Genomic DNA, 21,464 nt, shown 5'->3' with positions numbered 1-21,464 from the left:
GAGGCATCTCTGTGCAAAGTTTCATGTCTCTACCACATACGGGGCATGAGATATGCCCATTCAAAGTTTGCCATTTCAATGGGTTGCTATAGCGCCCCCCTTTGGCCAATTGATGTAATATTGCTTCATTGGCATCCTCCCATGACCCTCTACCACTGTGCCAAATTTCACATGGATTGACCAAGTCAGTGAGGAGAAAAACGTGGAACACACACACACAGTCATTATATAGTAAGATAAGATTAAGGTAAGACATGTGTGTATGTCCATGAACGCCAATCAATCGTAAAATGACAGCGTGCTCCCGCTAGTCAACAATTAACATACATCCCCCTATGAATACCCAGTGACCACCATATATGTGTGTATATATATATTTATATAACCCTAGAGATGGTTGTGCTGAAAATCCCAGTAAATACTCAGAGCAGCCCGTCTGGCACCAACAACCATGCCACGTTCAAAGTCACTTCAATCACCTTTCTTCATCATTCTGATGCTCCGTTTGAACTTCAGCAGCTCGTCTTCACCATGTCTACATGACTAAATGTTAATGAGCTGCTGCCTCATGATTGGCTGATTAGCTATTGTGTTAATGAGCAGTTGAACAGGTGTACCTAATAAAGTAACCAGTGAGTATATATTCTAGCATAATGCATTTTTTTCTTGCATGCATCTTATTGTGTTTCTATTTCTTATAACTTCTCTGTGTCCATATTGTATAACAGCAACTGTTACGTCTTATTTTCCTCCAATCAATCAAGTATCCTGAATCTTAATATGTCGTATTTGTCTGTATGAATAATATAGAAACCACACTGACTGCAGGTACATCAGTATATTGAGGAACAGCAGCAGCTGATTTATTGCAAACGTCACAGTCTGACACAAAGTGATTTAACACTTTGTTCACAACATGTTAACACTGTTTTATATTTTAATATCAGCTATAACTAATTCAGGAATCCTGCTGGTAACTTCCACAAGTGCTGCCAAACTTTGCTCTTTCTTCATAAATATTTGATCCTCCTCAGTTTTAATATAACCAAATAATGTGTTTACATTTACAGCAACTGTATCCCCTTATTGTCTCTGTTAGTTTCCCTCTGTGTCCACTGTTTATTACACATCTTACTGTGTGCCCATTTTTATCTTTCTCCCTGCTGAATTCCATTAATATTTTCAGCTGCAACAAGCTAATTTCCCCGAGGGCTCCGCTAAAGTCTCATGTTATCGTACATTCACACTCTACCTCTCTCCGATGTAGCCTGCCGTGCACTGGCACTGACCGCTGATGTGGTCACACAGGCCCTCGTTACGACACGTGCACTCCTGAGAGCAATTAATGCCGAATGATCCGAACGGACACGGCTGGGCGCAGACCGGACCCTGAGGAAGAGGAAGAGGAAGACATGACCATCAGGTTAGCATGCACGTCAGACAGGAACACAAAGTGTTTAAAGGAGAGCAAACATCATCATCATCATCTGCAGAGCTCTGTCCTGACATCAAACCACACTGATACTAATCATCACCTCTCCTCCTAAAAGCTGCACGCTGTAGGGGAACTGAAAAGAAACAAGGGAGCGTGCACAGCGTCACATCCTTTGGATTGTACTGAAAAAATGTTACCCTTTACATAGAGATCAGTCCACAGGCTGTTAGAAGCGACCGAGACAGTCGGGGAAGGTCTCAGTCTTTACATTAAAATCAGTTAAAAGTTACATACAGCACCTTTAACCTAGCTTCTACGACCCTCTCCCATGACTTCATGCTGTGGCTGACCAATTTCAGACTTCTACTGTTCAGCACATCACCCTCAAGGTCATTGCACGTCTTGTCTGAAATTGTCGCAGGGGTAAAACCCAATATGACCTCACGTTGTGTCATGTTTGCACACTGATTCCAAAACATTCATCCATCGTTAGAGTTTTTGGAACAGCGTTTTTTTTGCATCTGTCAAAAGTTCAGAGAGTGTTTGACAAAGAAGCGGTGAAGAAGTGGCGCAGGGACGAGAGAGGAACGGAGGGTCAGACAGTAATGTTCAGGTGGATGATGATGACGGGGAGAAGGATGTAAAAGAGGACCAATGCAGACGCTCTGCCCCTACAGGTAGCTGTTGTGCCAAATTCGAGACACGGACAGAGATTAGCGACAGAACGGGAGGAGCCTCCAGTGGAGAGAAGCAAGGGACCAAATGTGTCTTTTCATTTTGTCTCGTATTGCGTATCTTTGCCCTGAATAGAACAATAAAATGCATCGGACTCAGTGTGCAGGGCTTCTGTGTGTAACAATTTTTATTGGATAATGAGTTTTTAAAAAAACGTGTACGAAAAATACAGACTTGGTGTTACTCTTAAAAATCGGTACCAGTACGCTTCTTCTCTACTCTTCAAAGGGGAACTAATGTTTTTTTCAACCTGGGCCCTATTTTCCGATCTACTTTTGTCTAAATGAGTGATAGGATGTTCAGTATGTGACATTTCTCCAGTATGAAGCTAGGGCTGACCTGCCTGCAGCCCATGAGCGCGCGCTATATTAAATAATAGGGCACTCAGACAGCGTCAAACAACGTCAAAAATTCGGACATGTTTGTTGTGGCAAGTCAAAACACTCAGAGAGTGAAAGTCTGGCTCTGAAACCTCACGTCTCGCGAGATTTGAGTTGTTGCAGGAAGTTACCGCTAGAGTGACCTTACAAACGCCAGGAGTTACTCTGTTTGGAGTAGTCATGGCTGAATTTTTACCTGATTTTGACCAACTGGATCTGGATGAGCCATTTGAATTTGATGAGCGCCCGTATTTATTTGAACACGGAGTACACGGAGTACACGGAGTACACGGACGCAGAGCTCATTGAAACTGAAGAGGGATGAGGAGAGAGAGGGAGCAGCAACAGGCAGAGGAACATGTCTGAATCCAGCTAAAGGTAAACACACACGTTCATTTCTCCTTTCCGTTATGTTGTCAGATAATTATACTAACAATCCGAGCCTATCTGTGTGAAAAAAATGCACTTTTAGTGGACGTATTTTGACGTTGTTTGACGCTGTCTGAGTGCCCTATTATTTAATATAGTGCGCGCTCACGGGCTGCAGGCAGGTCAGCCCTAGCTTCATACTGGAGACATGTCACATATTGAACATCCTATCACTCATTTAGACAAAAGGAGATCGGAAAATAGGGCCCAGGTTGAAAAAAACATTAGTTCCCCTTTAAGCACCCTCTTACTTTCCAAGAATGTGTAAAACAATCTGATTAACAATATAAGTAGTGTTATATCACATATTAGTGTCCCTTGATTAATGAGTCTTCTCCAGCCTGGTGTGAGCTAAACTTTGAGGAGGAAACACTACAATATAAAACGGTTGTAGAAATATTCAGCCTCAGCTCCGAACACAAACGTGCTGATCTCAGCTTTGGGTTTAAAAACTCTCCGTTAGCTGAACTCAGATAAACGTGCACATCAGCTGGTTTTGCTGTGGATGTTGTGCAGGTCGTCGTACCACCCAGCCGGCAGGACAGGAGCACTCTCCGGTGACGTGATGACACGTTCCTCCGTTCTGACAGGGACAGCGCTGTTCACACAGGGAGCCATGTTTCCCTGGAGGACAGGGCTCCTCACAGCTGGAGGGAGGAGACAGAGGAAGGAGACATGTTGAGGTGTGACGTGTCAGAGTGAAGCATCTCAGCACTGACAGTGAGCAGAAGGTTAAAGGCTGAACTGTCAAAACACTAATCAGAGGTTAAGGATGATGTCAGACTGTGTCTAAAGCCAACATGCAAAACATAAAAACAACACATTTCTCCATTTCCTAAAGTGTCTCTGTAATATCCTCTCATTAGGAGAGCTCAGCATCAGCACAACAAACACCAGTGTTGGTGTAAACACGCTTATTTTGCTGTTTAACATCACAGTTTTTCTCCATTGCTCCGTGTGCCAACTGTGTTCTCAGGCTACAAATGTCTCCACTTAACTTTTAATCATTTCCCATTCAATTCACACGGTTTCTTTTTACACGACCATCACACAGAAAACACCCTCAGTCTTGTTCCCGATGAAGAGGAAGCTGTTTCTGTTAAGTCGGCTCAGTTACTGTCAGTCAGAATCACGGCTGCAGGTTTCAGGAAACACACGGAAACAGTTTGTATATGCGCCAGTCGCTGCTGCTGTCTCAGCTCATCGCGCTGTGAGCACACGTAACAACCCAAGGCGACGCAAATTAGTTTATCAATAATTTTTATCACCTCCTCTCTTCTGTCATCATGAACAGGGAGGCTGTGCAGTCACAGGAAGCTCAATAAGAATCAGACCTGATCAATAAAAGTGACGGGGACGTGAAGCAAACACACTGTGACACTCTGCATACAATCATATTTTAAAAATGGTATACGTAATTTTTCTGTATTAAAACGTCTAAAAACAACTAAACTTGAGTTGTGGTCTTAAATTATCCCAAATGTTTCTAACAAACGCAGGGAAATCTGTCATTTTAATCCAGGACACGCTCCGTGTCATTTGGTCATCGTCGCCTGTTTGTGGCATTTTGTATTCTGACTTTTAATCCAGTTTAAAGCCACATTTTCACAATACGCTTTTTAGATATTGTTAGTTTTTAAAGGTACACTGTGCAGGATGTCAGTTGAAAGTGAAAGTAAAAGTAAATCCCAGATTCACTCTCGCTCAGCGTTTCATATTTCTATATTCACATTTTTCTGCGCTGTGTTTTTTGAGCCCTTTTACAAGAAATTGCACCTTTGCATTTTTACACAGAACCAAACACCTGCAGTATCATTCCACTCCTGTGTGTGGTTTTAGACAGCATGCCGGCATTGTGGACGCAGAAGGTGTGACGGATGTGACATGTAACACAACAGCATCGGCCTCGAGTGTGTTTCATTGTGTTTAGAATAATCCTTCACACAGTAGTATATCCTGAACTATGTGTTTTAACCAGATGAAGGATTTTAGTCATCAGACGTCACTGTGGCCAACACATTACAAACTTTATGTTTAAAGAAAATGAAATGACTCTTTAATTTATTTCTGTCATATATTACTTATATTTAAAAAAAATCACCCATCTTGTTCATGTAATAAAACTAATGCAGAATTTATGTTATAAATATTTTAACTTTAATCAAAGGTAACCATCAGCAGCACATTCTGATCAGCTCCACCTCAATAATGTATCACACAGATGAATTATGACATTAACCAGTTACATATGTTCCTTTTTGTTTAATGTCAAAGTTCAGCTTCATTATTTTAAAATCACTGCGTCTGAATGAGTCAGAGTGACAGACAGCCATCACATCCAACAGTCAAAGAGCAACTCACAAGGCGCCGGTGTATCCGGGCGCACAGAGGCACTCGCCGGTCTGATGGTGGCAGGTGGCGCCGTTGAGGCACTGGCACTCCAGCAGGCAGTCCTTGCCGTAGTAGTTGGGGTCGCAGGGCTCCTCGCAGCGCCAGCCCTGGAAGCCGTCAGTGCAGACGCAGGCTCCTGTTATCGGGTTACATTTGGCCCCGTTCCGGCACTGACAGCGGTTACTGCAGTGGGGCCCCCAGAAGTCACTCTCACAGCCTGTAGAGGAAGAGGAGGAGGAAGAGGAGGGTGTGAGTCAACATGTGATTTAAAACCGTGTGATCATCCATATCTGCAGAGTGGAGAGGTCTGAGAGTGTAGAAGAGGCATGGACATCTGGACATGAGGTCATCCACATGAGAGTTTGACATAGAGCAGAGAGGTGAGATCAAACGAGGAGAAGAGAGAGAACACGACACATTTTTATCAAACGTTTAAGAATTATACTTGACAAAGCTCAGCTAAAAAACATGTCCTCGACTGCAGACCACTGTCCGAGGCCAACACACAACAAAACTGGTTGTGTTTTTCTGAGTCATCACTGTTTTCAGGAACTTTTTACGCATCAAACATGGCTGTTTTTTTGTGACCCATGGCTGTTGTTCCAGCAGGGATAATGCCATGAGAAGCACTTCACCAATACTTTGCTGTGTTTCCAGCTGGAACAGTGCAGCACAAAGCAGGTAAACTGAAGCTTTTCAAGACCAACAAATAATAACATTGGTTGTTTTTTAGCGAGTCATCACTGTGTTTCTAGCGGGAATTTTAGCCTCCAAAACCATATGTTTAAAGCTGAAACTGTTCAAGACTAACAAACAACAAAAACAGTGTTTCCAGCTACTTTCTAGGCACCAAGCAAGGTTGTGTTGTAGTGATCCATCGCTGTTTTTCCACCTGAGATAATGCCATGACAAGCAGTAGTTTTTCACCATGACTTTGCTGCATTTCCAGCCAGAACAGAGCCACAACAAGCAGGTATTTTAAGCAAAAACTTAAGACCACAAACTGGTTGTTTTTTAACCCGAGACACTGCTGCATTTCTAGCGGGCATTGTGACCCTTAAACTGGGCATTTTCAATCCAGACATGATCTTTTCTGACCATAACCAGGTGGTTTTTGTGCCCAAACCTACCCTGAAACTTAAAGTTTCAACATATATGTACATAATAACATATCAGTGGTTTGCATCTGGCCTGCTTTCTCTCTCACACAGTGGTAAATATTTTGTCTGTGCCGGCTGCTTGCTCTAAACGCCATGAAAAACACTCTGCTTGTATGATCACTGTATTTTTAGAAAGCTTGGGTTTTATACTTTAGAGAGCAGAACAGGGGCAATAGTCTGGAAACACACACATATTTTTCTATACTCTCTTTTCTTGTTTCTACACTTATCCAGGCCTGGAAATGACTTAAAGCAAATTCCAGTTTCCATACACTGAACAGTTTCACGTGACTGTCCACGTCTATTCAGAGCAGGAAAAGCCAATCAGAAACCAGGATTTTTACCTTCATCTGACACGTTGTTCACTCCTTTAAAACAAGTCCCTTCATTTGTGATTTTAAGTTTTAAAAAAGTTGTGTTGTATTTGTCTGTAACATCTCCAGAGGTGATTGGAAATTGTTAAATTGATATCAAATAATAAAAAAATTATTTGAAAGTGAAACACAAAGAAAACTCTAACGTCCTGTCATAAGGAGACTTTAGCTTTGTTAACAAATGCAAACACAGAAAGTGACAGCAAACAAAATGAATCACAGTTTTAGTCCTGCTGATTTATTGGACTGATGATAAATAGGTAACATCCTATCAAAGGTTCAAATTAAATGCAAATAGAAAACTAACGACATCCTATTTTGAATTACACATGTTGCCTACGGTAACATAATTGTTATGACTAATGATAGTTTGTACAATCAGTCCAGAGCACTTCAGTTACTGCAGTCATCAGGGATCTACTTTACACCAACTCAAGAGACCTCTGGAGTGCTGAAAAAAAAGACTTCACCCTTTTAACTTTTTCTAAGTTCAGAATTTCACTTTAAGCAGAAGAAAGACAAAAGTTTTGTTTGGTCTTTAAAGGAAAAGTCTGGGACTATTGAAGGAAACTAGATGTCAGTGGATGCAAACAAACAGATGAGAGGAGACAACAGACAGTTCAGGGTACAAACGTCCTGAAGTACAAAACAAAGCACTGGTCCCAGTCTCCATCAACACTGGCAGAAATGAGTTTTACAACAGTGACACTGCGGCACCTCGGACTCGTCTCTGAGGGGAGCAGATGTGTAAATCTGCACACTGTTGTCTCTAAATGTCAGTGAGAGGCGACAGGCTCAACAACTGTGATCTGAAGTTCACATAAAGCAACAAACGGGGCATCAGTAAACTCTATCAGCAAACGTCGATGTTTACCCACCCAGCTGGGCGCAGATCTCTTCATACCAAGAGATACCTTAATGCAGGCACGCCGGGGCTACAACTATTTATATGTGACTTTATAAGTTTAAACTCAGATACACCAAAGCACAGAAATAGAGTTTAAGAGGGAGTTTTTACGTTTGAGCTAATCTGATGCTTTAGAGGAGAGTCATCGTCAGGCCTGGTGCAGCTGCAGCACGGATCCTCTCACTGATCTGTTGGAACAAACTTTTTACCTTTTTGATCTGTTACTGCTCTCCCAGAAACTAAAGGTGATGACTGGAACTATTTAGGGTTCTTCGGCTTGTCCCCATAAGAGAAACCTTTTTGGCTCCTGCTAGAACTTTCAATGAAACCTGTAACTCTGTCAAAGGGTTCTACCTAGAAACCCAACATACAGGGTTATACCTAGAACCTTCTGTGAAAAGTTCAACCCAGAATTGACGGTGGGTCGCTGCTGCTGCTGGCTCTATGTGCTTAAGCCCCGCCCACACACATTCTCATTGACTGATGAATTGCCGCTGGTTATTTATATTATTGTGCTCTGCTCTCTACCCTACTCTCTGCACAGAGAGTTGTTGACTAGAGATGATACGCCGTCTCACGGTGGTCACTTCCTGTCAACGTTACAGATCAGAAGCACAGAGAGTCGTTGACTAGAGATGTGGCTCCATTTCTTTCATACATTTTATTTAAAAGGATCAAATATTTCTATGAAGGATTTTGATAATAATGATAATAATAATAATAATAAAAACATTTCCAGTTTCTCAGATTGATCCGCTCTGCTGACTTCTTCAAATGTGCTTTATCGTATTTCCAACCTCAGTGACGGCTGAATGAGGCAAGTGATGTATTTTCACCACATTTCACCATGAAGTTAAAAAGAACCGAGACTGTAACTCAACAAAGTGCAGAATCTTTTTGTGCCACTTTACGTCTTCATATTCTCACCTCCAGTTTGAGTTTGACATGTCCTGATGCTGTAAAATGTTCTGAAAGAATCTGAGGAATGTAACTCAGAGGAGATAAATGACACTTCTGTAAAATAACTCTGAGCTTCTTTTTTAAATTCTTTACGCAACAAGGTTCTGTCATTTTTTATTTGAACAAACGACTGCTACGGTATGAATCCCTTCCAGGAGAGTCGTTGTCTTGGTGCAGAAATCATTGTTTTTTCTGAACATGGACGTTTGTTTTTAAGAGACATCGTATCCATGTAACACGCAGAAACTTACATATCTAAAACTGACCGGAGGGGTGCATAGAGCATTATAGTTTGGAGCGTAGGGCCTCAGACTGAGCTGCTGTATTTGATGAGTTGGGAGAGTGAGAACGTGTTGATGTTTTGGATTTTAAAAAACTGTTTTTTGAACCCGCCTCTTTCCCTTTACTGACGCTGATAAGTGAATTCAACAGATTCTCAGGATTTGTATTCAGAAAATACATCACAGGTCTGGAGGAGGATGAATCTGGTATAAATATCTGGTATAAATCAGAAGCTGAAGACATTAGATGAAAACAAGTACAAAAGACGGGACATTTTATTGTATATTACATCATCTCAAGATAACATAAATCCAAGCACTATTATCTATTTGATATATGCTCACAGGGCGAACTGCACTCCCCAGACAGGAAGTAAAGTACCCAGAGAGTGAGTGCCAAGAACTCTGAACGAATGGCCTTAAGTTAAAAGGAAAACCCTGGAAACAGCCGAGAGAGACGGAAAAAATGGTCCAGACTTGGAGAACTTTTCCCCCCAGATGTGGGTGGCAGTCTTGCAGATATTAAAGTGTTAAATGTTTCATCAGTGCTGTGGTGGACAGAGCTCTGAGCAGACAAAGCATAAATCAGACTTGCACTCATTTCCTCTCAATCTTCCTCTAATTTACTCTCTGTTTTCTATGCGTCTCCTCCTTCCTCCTGCCCTATCTCCATTTCTCTCCTGCCTCTCTCAAAGAGGGGACTTCTCTTTATTTCTCTTAACTAGTGAGCCAGCATAGTCAAATCCTTTATCCTCTCACAGCCTCAATTATTCAGCAGCAAAGAGTCCAAATCAAGTGACTAATGACTTTGATCAAGAGTAGCTCGCTGGCACTAAGCAAAACTTTCTGCACTAAATTAAGAGCTGCATAATATACTTTGGCAAGGGCTAACTCTTTAAGGAATATTTCGAGGTTTGTCTACGGTGAAGTCGCTCTTTGCCAATAATAAAATGTGAGCCTGCTCTTTGCTTTGCCTCTTTCCTTTCTCACTTCTAATAGAGAAACACACCTGACACTGTTAACCTGCCTCTTTGTTTCTGTGACACTCTTTAAATCCAACAGTCGACTGCAGGTTGTTGTGAACGGCAAATTAGTTCTTGATTAAAGGAGTAGTTAAGGTGGTTTAATTTATTAAGCTTGTTCCACACCAACGAAGGTTCAAAGTGCTATTAAGGTGCTTATTTGCTTTCTTACCGAGCGTTAGATGAAAGCTACACTACTCTCATATATTAAGAGTTTGTATTAAAGGTAATGCCAGGAGAGGATAAGTTAGCTTAGCTTAGCTTAGCTTAGCTTAGCTTAGCATGAGAACTAGATTCAGGGGAAGACAGCTAGCCTGGCTCTGTCCTCACAGCTCATTACCTAATGTATTTACCTTTTGTTTTTTGTTGTTGTTTTTTTAGTTTGTTGACAAACATTCATTCATCTTCTGAAACGACTTATCCTGTTAGGGGTCGTTTGGGGGTGGAGCCTCTCCCAGCTGACATTGGGTGAGAGGCAGGCAATTAACCTGCATGTCTTTGGACTGTGGGAGGAAGCTGGAGCACCCGGAGGAAACCCACGCTGACACGGGGACAACAAAATATAAATGAAAACATGTCTCTTCAGGAGCTTACTGTGCATTAAACACGTTAATAAAACCTACATTGTTGCCCCTGAGGACAACAGAGGATTCATTTGTTTATCATTTCTGTACATTAATAACAGTCTGTGGTGACAGTTAAAAACTCCTGTGGAGCTTCAGAGTGTCACTGACTACAAGACCCATAAGCCTCAGCCAATTGTGGTCCCTCAAGCTCAGGCCCTGGTTGGCCATATCAACAGCACTGGAAGCTCCTATTGGCTCAAGTGAGGTGTCAATGGAAAGGTCAGGAGGTCGCCTCCATTTTGAGCTCTCATTCGTCCGATTGTGTACATATACAACAGAGAAATTATGGATAATACGTGGAGACGCATGAATGTTGAAATGATGTAACGATGGCTGGTGGCTATCTGTGGATGTAATAATGTGTTTGGACTAAATATCTCACTGGATTTAAACCTTTAGGACTGTAAGAGGTGAAATAGGAGCTGTGTAAAGTGTGATTCTGTCGCGTTCACAAGAATGCAATGGACAAGGTCCCAGTGACCTTGACATTTGACCTCTGACTACCAAAAACTTATTGTTGAGTCCAAGTGGACATTTGTGCCAAATTTGAAGAAATTCCCTTGAGGTGCTCTTGAGATATTGTGTTCACATGGATGGGATGGACAGATGTAGCTCACCTGGCTATCACTGATGTGGAGGTTTAAAAACATAAATATAAATAAAATAAATAAATAAATAAACATTTTGGCTTATTGGGTAAAAATCCCAATGATAAACTTTGAGCATATTGTAATTCATGTGGTCTGAGAGAAAACTGGACTTCTTCACCTCCACTTGGCTCAGTTTTTATGCTTTTGAAAATCTAGCCTTCGACTTCGTCCAATCACAGGTCATATCAGAGAGAGGGCGTTCCTATTGGCTGTTCTACAAATGCAGATGTGCGTGCACGCCCCTGCCAGGTGGCACAATCACGGCTGGAAATGCCGCCGATGTCTCGTGGTGGCTTAGTGGCAGAGCAGGCGCCCCATGTACAAGGCTGTTGCCGCAGCGGCCCGGGTTCGAATCCAGCCTGTGGCCCTTTGCTGCATGTCATCCCCCCCCTCTCTCTCTCTCCCCCTTTCACACTTGACTATCCTATCTATAAAGGCAAAATGCCCCAAAAAAAAATCTTTAAAAAACATTTGGTTTTGGTGAAAAATCAGGGCTGTAAATGTCGCTAACTTCGTGCTAAAAAACAAACAGTTTTGTTATTAGCTGGTCTCAAACAGCAGTCTGCAACTGGCAACCGTCTCATCTAAGCACTGACACATACACAGAAAAACGCGAAAAAATGGGTTCACTTGCACAAGATTCCTTGTCTTTCATGAAGTGCTGCCCAACATGACATCAGATCCACATGTTTCCAGCTCAGCTACAGCAGCGTCAGACAGCTGACAGTAAAGTGTGAGCTCCTTCAGATCAGAGAGTCAGAGCTTCATCTTCAACAGAGACGCAAAAAAGATGAGGGAAACATTTTGAACGACTCGCACTGTGATGTGAAAATACAGTCCTGCTGTTTGTTGTATCTGGCCACTCGTACAGCAGGAGACTGCAGCTGTATACCACCAGAGGAAAAAGAAGCATCTGCAGCCTTCAGTTAATTTTCAGAGTAAAAGCTTTATAACAACAGTAAAACTGGTTCAGAAACCGAGAGCAGCTGGGCAGGTTCAGTGGCTTCACTCTGGTACCGTAATAATTCCTTTTGAAACCTAAATTCAAAGCAATTTAATGTTGGTTTTACTGCATGTTTGAAGCAAAATGTTTGGACGAGGCAGAAATCAAAAATACTCACAAGGTTACATGACGGCAGGGTGAATGATTCACACGTGGATATTCACTCAGTGTTGTGATGAAGAATTGTTTTTTTCTGTTCATAGCAGAAACTCAATAAATTCCAATCTATCTCACCTATAGCGGAGCAGAACATCTGTTTGAGCAGCAATTAGAAGTTTCCAGATATAGAGTCCATTACTGCCTTTACTCTTCACGCTAACACATACAGAACATGATGAAATATTGATGTTTCAAGCATCCTTTTTAATGCAGCAGCTAATTGGAAGATCCACAGACAGACAACCCTCCTACGCAGACGGATACAAAGTTCTATCGTTACGATGTTCCTTTACTCTTTCTTTTATTGAATATAACACCTGACTCCATCTGCATTAACAGACCAGTGTTTAACATGAGAGGCTGAACAGGAAGCCTGAACAGGAGCAACAGGGAGGGAGGAGGGACAATTAGAGAAAGGTGATTAAAACTTTTAAATAGAACGAGAAAAAAACAAAGGAAAGCAATCAAGTCGTATAATCGCCTGAAGACAAAACAGACTTTAAATTTCAGGAGAAGCTAAAAAGATCCTTGTTGCACAAACCACAGGACTCTGTAATGAGTCTAAACAGGAAACGCACAAGTTTAATGTGTCCAGCACCTCTGTGCAGCGTCTCAGCTCATTAACTGGCAACCTGAAGACGAACATGAGTGGTATCGATCCTCTCATCTGACTCTCAGCAAGAAAGCAACATGTAATTAGCCAACAGGTCCTCCACATTCAGCGACAAAATATGTTGTTTCTATCTGCTCTCCAGAAGAAGTGTTTCCTAATCTCATAAATTTTTATAACTTTTCCAAAAACCAACAATCTGACAGTTGTGTTGTGTTGCTCACAAACCATCGTTACTGAAGAATGAATCTTTTGGGGAAACAAACTGAACTGAATCACTTCCTGAAATGATCCGTTTGTGTCTCAGTCAGTTAGGAGCAAACTTACAGGAACTCACTGAGTGAGTGATTCAAGTTGGGGGGAGTGATTTATGGAATATACTCAGTGTATCATGACATGTCCCCTGAGGGATGTATAAAAGGTATATATATGGCGAACACTGAGTATAAATGGTCACTGGCCATTTATTCAAGTCACCAGCATGAGACTCGCTTTCTCTCTCACTCACAGATACACACATAAAGACTTCTAAACATCAGACGCCACACACTCCGCCCAGCCAGATCAATTTCTCCCAAGTGATAGTGTGTGAGCAGGCGAGGTGTGTTTCTCATCTGCAGGGCTCCAGACTGCGACCACTTAGTCACATTTTGTGACCATGGAGCACCACTACGACTCACAAATATTATTCATACAGTATATAAACTGGAGAGTTGTTAGAGTGTTTCTAGCTCACAGTGAATAAATCATCATTTTTCATGTTCAGTTTAACTTAATGATTTCAATGATAGTGTGAGTAGAGGAAGCATGTGTCCTTGTACCTGCAGGGCTCCAGACCGCCACTATTTAGTCACATTTTGTGACCATGGAGCACCACTGCAACGTTTCAATGAGTTTAACAATAGCATTAGCAGATAAAGCATGTGTCCTTGTACCTGCAGGATCCCAGCAAGCAATTCTTTAGTCACATTTTGTGACCATGGAGCACCACTACGACTTGCAAATACTATTTTCCTTATCCGCTGTAGGGGCCAAAGGACAGAGGGATGTTGTATGCTGTAAAGCCCTGTGAGGCAAATTGTGATTTGTGATATTGGGCTTTATAAATAAAATTGATTGATCGATTGATATTCATATAGTTGATATCGTTGTTTGTGTTTTTCTAGCTCACAGTGAATAAATCCTCACGTTTAACGGCTTTACGGCAACAGTTTGACTTAATGAGTGTAACAATAGCAGAGAAAACATGTGTTTTTGTACCTGGAGGGCTCCAGACTGCAGCTATTTAGTCACATTTTGAGACCATGGAGCACAAGTGCGACCTGCAGATATTATTCATATATGAACTGGAGAGCTGTTAGTGTGTTTCCAGCTCACAGATGAAAACATCCTCACGTTTAAAGGTGCCAGAGTAACAGTTTAACTTCATGCTAACGGCTAAGGTCTGACTGTTGAGCGGAAGCTTCAAGTTCACAGCAAAAACATAAACACTTCCTACCCGAGACAAACTGGGTGCTTCAAAATAAAAGCAACATTGGTTTCGCTTTAATTTATTTAATTATAAATATACTTTATTTTACTTTACTGTAACTATACTTAATGTAACTTTATTGTATTTGTTTTTATTAACTGTAGTTGTAGTTTAATATTTTAGTAATCTACAGTAATTAAAAAGAGATTTTAAAATATCTTAATATATATTGTGTATTCCACTCTAGCCTACAAATACTGCAGCATTATTTTAAAGCCATATCACCTAGCACTAATTCAAGTCATTCCTTTTTTGCTCACATAGTGCAAGTATTAGTTGTAGTTTTTTGTTTGAACTACTTTAGTTTGACTTACACAATTTTAAATCAATGTCTTGGTTAGTTATAAAATCATCCCAATTTGCTCTGGGTGTTGATTCACTCTGACTCTGTGTTAGACAGTGAGAATCAATCAGTTCTGTTTCAGATTTTATCTTTTCTTCATTCTACAGGATGCTGATTTCCAAATGTGAATGTTTCAGTATGTTTAAGGCTTCCCACAGTGAACAGGCAGTGAAGCACTATGTGAACTCTCTAAAGCTAAAATCAAGTAAATAAAATAAAATAAAAAAGTCTTGTGTAAATATGGTAATTACCAACAGGAGGAGGCATCAAAGTTAGTGTTGATTAACTCATTTGGTTTATGAAGCCATAAAGAACTTTGATTTCAGTTTACTTGAAACCAGTTGAGCCACAGGTGATTTTCAGATTTGGACGTGTGGTGTGGCTGACTTTGACATTTAGCCATATTTTTGGAAAAATATATGTGAATGTCAAATGACTTTATGGCTTGCACACATGGCGGGAGACAGACGAAGGACGGAAAAAGTCAGACAGGCCTAATTTCTGTCTGATTCTAAGGTTACACATGATGTCTTCTCTATAAACTGATGTCCGCACATGAATGCAGAATCTGGAGGTGACGGGAAGATTCTGGAATTGGTTTGTAGTCTCAACAGTATTGATCAATCACGTCGTCACGAGTGGGCTTTGGTTGCCTGCAGGTAAACAGTCTATACGAGAAGGGAGGATGCATTGATCGAACTGCAATCTCAGAAACTATCACATACTGTCTGTTGGCTCTCTAGCCTTACGTTAGCTTTTTAATATGCAGATATCTGCTTATAGAGATTAGTCGTCCCTCAACTCCAACTCTAGTCTTGTCTCAACAATGACCAGCGCACAGAGGAAGAAGTCTTGGTCCAGTTATCTGTATCCAGATTTCCACTGGCTGTAGCCCCTGGAGGCTAAATTGCCGTCAGACTTTTTGTCGGTGGGTTCAGAGATTGGCCATAATGTTCTTCAAGAAATACGTTAAGATGTCAAGGACGATAAGTGTGACTGACTTGAAGCTCTTCATCTAAACAGCTGCTGCTTTTCCCGTCAACCGTACAGGTGACACAGGTTAACGTGTGCTGAGCTGATCTGAACAGGTTTCCTGACGAAATCAGGTGACACAGGAAATCTAGTCTCCTAATCTCCACACTTTGCTTTGAGAAAGGTTCGTCTGAACCCAGCCAAACTCTGCACTAAGGGAAAAAACACTCTGGCTTGTTTGTGTTTCTTTGCACCAATCAAAATTGGATTTGGTCAGTTGTTTGTGTTATTGTTTGCTACCGCACTGTAAATATCCAGCATCTGCTTGTGTTGTCAATGTGCTAACTGGCTAACCAGCGTCTTGAATCTCTCCTGTCTGTCTTCCTGTTTCTCTATTTGAATGATGCTAACAGACTACCGCCACCTGCTGGTGTGGAGAGTTATTTCCTCTCACACAGGCCCAGAACATACATGCTGGTTGGCCATCAGCTGTAGTCCTTGCGGTGCATTCAAGTGCAACTTTTCAGACGAGACACAGGAGACGTGACTGTGTCCCGACCTTTATATGCACAGTCTACATCCTGTGAGTCAAAGTACAGGAAGTCAGACATGACTTTTACACACTGCAGTAACATGACAGTAAATATACGTAGGTGTACAGCAGCTCTGTAATCCCATCTCTCCTCTTATTTACCTTCTTTCAGAGCCACGGACAACTTATTTTAGGTGTTTATTTCAGGGGTATGAGACACGGCTCAGGCTCCGGAGTGAGAACAGTTTTTCCTTACAGTGCAAATGTGTTTTCGGATGCAAAGCAGCAGCCACACAGGAGTTCATCACTTGTATCTGAAACCTTAAAGTGCACTCACACCTCTGATAGTGATATCCCCCTTATGATTCTCAATATGAATCCATAATGTGTGTGTGTGTGTGTGTGTAGCAGGTGCACTTTAACATATTCAAGAGATCATGAGCTGTAACACTGTCACACTGGCAGGTCTTTACACATTCAGCATAATAAGGTCATAATACATTCAGTGCTAACCACATTAGAGGAGCCTGATCCTGAAGAGAAACTCATTTTTCCAACAAAATTTAAATCTGAAGAGCATGATGTGATTAGTCTCCAATATAAAACCCTCTGTTACTGTTCCCGGCCCTGTTTTACCACTGTTCTGTGTTGTGCTATATTGTATTGTAAAGGCCTGAGCAGTGCTTTAGGTAATGTCTGCACACACGCTGTGCATGGCTGATTGATGTCGTCATTAAATCGTCTGCTGCACCTACTTTAAATGCTGCTCTCTCTTGTCTCTCCAGCCATTCGTAAGAAAAGAAAACCTTAAGGGTCTCACTGTACCGCTTTCTCATGACACGGGCAAAAGTTATGCAAATATAATAATCATTCATTAGTCATTATCAGGTGGAAGTCAGTTGGTTGAGTTGTTTTCAGAATTGTGCTATGTGGCCTGAACAAAAATATGTCAATATGCATTTCTGGGGCTGTGATCATTTGAGTGTGCAGAAATCTTTTGTTTATCCAGCAAATTCTACTCAGTCTGGTTCTCAGCAGCGTCCTCAGAGTCAGTGTGGACCCTTTTAGGGCCGACGCCACAATGACATCATTTGATCAGCTGGAGGCAAAACACTACCACCGCCACCACCACCACCACCACCACAGGGCTGTAGGCTCCATAGGAGTGTTAAAATGTGTTTGTCTTGTTGTGTTATTGGGAGCCAGAATAGAAGGAGTCATGGCTCAAAACCAGCCGCCACTGCCCGTCAACAAAAACAAAGACAACTATGGTTAAATGTGATAAGACCAAAGGACTGGACGGAGGCCATCATCAAAAATGCTCACATGTGCAGCGCACACTTCATATCAGGTTAGGGAAAAAGTATTTCCTGTTGTAGGGATGAATAAGGTTATGTGTATTAAGGGTTATCATGTCCACCTCATCAGAAACTGGGGAGGGATTAAGAGGAATATTGGATTTCTCTGGAACGCTAACTTTTTAGCACATTAGCTAACGTTAGCTTCCATAGCAAAACAAACAAGTGTGGTCCTCCTTTGTAAGATTGGCTTCCTGTGACATCATCCATCCACTGAGTGAGAGCATACGGGTCGGCCAGTCTGGTCCCGTTGGTCAGTGTTTACTTATTATAATGTCTGTGGAGAACTGTTTTGCCTCCAGCTAAGCCCCGCCCACCAAAAACACTCATATAAAGACATCGGTATCAGTGTCGGCCCAGAACTTCATAATCAGTGCATCCTGAGTTCAGTTAGAGGTTATTTTGTTCACTTTGTTATTTTACAACGTCATATATTTTTATTCTTCTGAACAAGGTGATTTGTAATTCCTTTGTGCTGATTATTGTATTATGCGATTATTATAAGACATGTACAACATGTTATTGAAAGCAAACTGGAACATTTTTTCTATTGTTAGCTGGGTTCATTTTGGTGATAAACATGCCGTGCTTTGACTGCTGAGCTGCAGCGGAGGGGTGGGGGCTCACCTGCGGCACCAAATGCACCAGGACCACTGAGCCTCCTGCTTCACACTCAGACAGCTCCAAACACACATAGATGCACATCAGTACAGCCAGTACAATCACAACCCTCTGATGCTAAGCTAACAGCCTGCAGCAGGATCAGTATGGACACACAGCTCTTTATTAAACTCTCTCCACCTGCAGAAAAACTTTTTAAACTTCTCACACAGAGCTGAGAACTAATCTGCTGCTTCTAACCAGGAACACAAAACCTCTCCAGCATTTAATGAATATTGAAAACATCTGCCCTAAACAACCACTGACATCTGCATGATGAGTGTTTTACATTAATCAAACCTGTCAATAGCGTCACGGGGCGGGCCACAAGGTTAAAGTGATTAACTGTGAGAGAAAAACAAAGCTCTGCATTCACAAGTGTCCGTTCACAAGAGCAGAATAAATTGAATTAGCAGCTTTTGTGTGGCTCTCGACTGCTTTATGTTTCGGCTGATTGAATCAGAATTAGAGAGGTGGACAAGTAAAAACACAATACTCAGAGAACATTGATTGTTGACTTCTAAAGGCCCACTAGAGGGCATTTCACACACAAAAAGTTTGGGTGTTTATTTGTTGATGTGGAGGAATCAAAGTGAATGTGAAGCACACAGACATGAGCTCCTTAATAAACTGACTTTTATTTTCTATTAAAGACTCTGTACAAACACTCAACTTCTCATCTTACAAACTGAGGCTTAAATCACAGCCTGCCGTCACAGGATGATGAGGAGATAGTTTTCCCGTAAAGAGGAAGTGTGTGCCCCGGTGAGAGGGTGATGGACGAGCGGCCTGATGGGGCCGGAGCGAGGGGGGAATACCCTGCCAATAAGCGAGGCAGAGGGATAGTGCTGAGTGGCCGAAAACGCAGCAGCACTCCGACTGCCACTGGGCCATCTGTTGATCTATGGAGCAGCAGCCGCACTCATTTGTCTTGGTTCCGCCCCGCTGATCACGCTGTGTGTTTGTGGGGCCGGACTCTGAGCTACACAGAGGTTTACTCTGGGTTTATTAGTGCTCACCAGCGGACAAATAAGGGGAGAGAACAGAGGGGGGCGTGGAGGCACGACTTTATCTTACAGGGAAATATACGTGGACATGTCTGAGGAGGGTGTGTGTTCACTGACTGTGAAGGTCTGAGGTCCTCACATTAACGTACACGCATTTTATTTTTACTGACACGTGACGCATTATGATTATTTTCAATATTGTTTGATCTGACTATTATTTTCTTGAAGGGGCTCTGTGTCAGTGAGTGTGTCAGTTGCCTGCACACAGTTCTCAACATGGAGATTACTGAGCTGGCGGCTAGCAGCTAACGGTGCTAACTCTATAAACAGTGCTGACAAAGCTAACGGTGTTAACCAAGGGGGGACTGGAGGGTGGGCGCTACACTTCCATGACAATGCCATTCTGGTATCAGCAGCAACGGCCGTTTCAGCGCGGTACAGAGCAGCGGTGATGAGCTAGCCCGTCTGAAAAACACATACAGTATACTAACATTCACTGGACCGTCTGAGCACAACAAACCACAGAGGGAGTGTGACTTCATTCTCTGCTCAGGACGCCATCACCCCACTTTATCTTCACAAGGCAGAAAGTGGCTGCTGCGATAATAATGCTCTGAACGTCGCATGCAGAACCTTTAATAATAACATGCCTGGATAAATACCATAAAATAGTGAAAAATTCTCACCACAATTTCCCAAAGCTCAAGGTGACACATTCAAACAACTTGTTTTGTCCGAACAAAGACAAAAATATTCAGTTTACAATCACAGGAGGAAGAGCAATAATGAAACCTGAAAAGCTGGAACCAGTTTTGGCATTTTGGTTTAAAAAAAAAAAAACAACTTGCAATTTTATTTTGTGTTGATCATCACTCATCAAGTTGTTTCTTGCTTGATAATCAATTCAATAATTCTTTATCAAATAGTAATAAGTCATGACTATTGGTTTGTTCAAACAGAATGCAAAGCACGTGTTTTGTGATTGCCTATAAAGTCACTATAAGGACGGGAATGACAGGACACATGAAATTCATGATGCTCCCGTGTTCACACGGTGCCATGTCATAATTCCGAAATCTCAATGTTTCGACATCCCATTGGTCCGACCATATTAAACCCATTGTTCCGATGTCCCGTTGTTCCGAAATCTCAATGTTGCAATGCAAAAAGTTGAAAAAGCAAGCAGCAAGGGAAAGCAGCAAGAGACCCTGTTGTCATGTTGTTTACTGTTGCCATGACGACAACGGTCGCCCTGTTTTGAGGAAGTAGAAACGATGTTGAAAGTTAGAAGTTTAACCCAAACCATTATCTTTTCCTAACCTTAACCAAGTAGTTCTTGTGCCTAAACCTAACCAGACATTAACCATGAAACAGTTATTTTGTAACAATGAAAAATTAGATTTTGGAACAACGGGACTTCGTAACAATGAGTTTAATATGGTCGGAACAATGGGATGTCGAAACACTGAGATTTCGGAACAATGTGTCATTTTCGGAACTATGGGATGTCGGAGTTATGAGCGGACCTCGTTCATACGAGTTGAATTTTGTCAACTTGTTCAAGAAATTTGCAAGTTGCTGTGTCATAAAAGCATCAGTGTTGAGATCTGGTTGACATTTTCTTGATGTTGCTGATAATCAGAAAAGGAGGACAAACTTATTCTGGAGCTCTACGACAGAGTTTTGCACAAGGTGTTGGGTACTCGATGGGTAACCCCCCAAAAAGCTGTGTAACACGTAAAAATATGTACATATATAAATTCACAGGTAAAAATGAACTATGTGGGGGCGGGCAGCAGGTGAGAACAAAAATATATTTTATTATTTTCAGAATAAAACGCAGCAAAAAGATGTGCAGTATATGTGTAATATTTTGACACAAGTGTAACCTTTGACCCCGTGGTCACATTGGTCACCGACGTGGAGGACTTCAGCCATG

General features: G+C 41.8%; 1 protein-coding gene and 1 long non-coding RNA gene across 5 annotated transcripts in view; one reads left to right on the top strand and one right to left on the bottom strand.

Annotated features, from left to right (window-relative positions):
- Positions 1 to 10,664, top strand: part of LOC126389385 (uncharacterized) — a 15,301-nt gene extending 4,637 nt beyond the window's left edge. Inside the window, exons 2-3 of one of the 2 annotated variants that reach the window (XR_007569858.1) lie at positions 1,268 to 1,423; positions 10,456 to 10,664. This is a non-coding gene — a long non-coding RNA (uncharacterized LOC126389385). Of the gene's footprint in view, positions 1 to 1,267; positions 1,424 to 2,112; positions 2,249 to 10,455 lie in introns of those variants that run through there. The other variant, XR_007569856.1, reaches the window with a different exon arrangement.
- The window catches only part of LOC126383691 (multiple epidermal growth factor-like domains protein 11), a 214,304-nt gene that overhangs the window by 65,436 nt on the left and 127,404 nt on the right, over positions 1 to 21,464 (bottom strand). For all 3 annotated transcript variants that reach the window (XM_050035486.1, XM_050034701.1, XM_050036278.1), the window contains exons 7-9: positions 5,341 to 5,587; positions 3,506 to 3,626; positions 1,253 to 1,389 (exon numbers count right to left, since the gene is read on the bottom strand). In XM_050035486.1, coding sequence (XP_049891443.1) covers positions 1,253 to 1,389; positions 3,506 to 3,626; positions 5,341 to 5,587 — 505 coding nt within the window. The remainder of the gene's footprint in view (positions 1 to 1,252; positions 1,390 to 3,505; positions 3,627 to 5,340; positions 5,588 to 21,464) is intronic.

The sequence above is a fragment of the Epinephelus moara genome, chromosome 1, assembly GCF_006386435.1.
Source record: "Epinephelus moara isolate mb chromosome 1, YSFRI_EMoa_1.0, whole genome shotgun sequence".
In the NCBI taxonomy this organism is placed as follows: Eukaryota; Metazoa; Chordata; class Actinopteri; order Perciformes; family Serranidae; genus Epinephelus; species Epinephelus moara.
The sequence above is the reverse complement of the archived record's forward strand: the minus strand, read 5'-3'. Positions and strand labels throughout refer to the sequence as shown.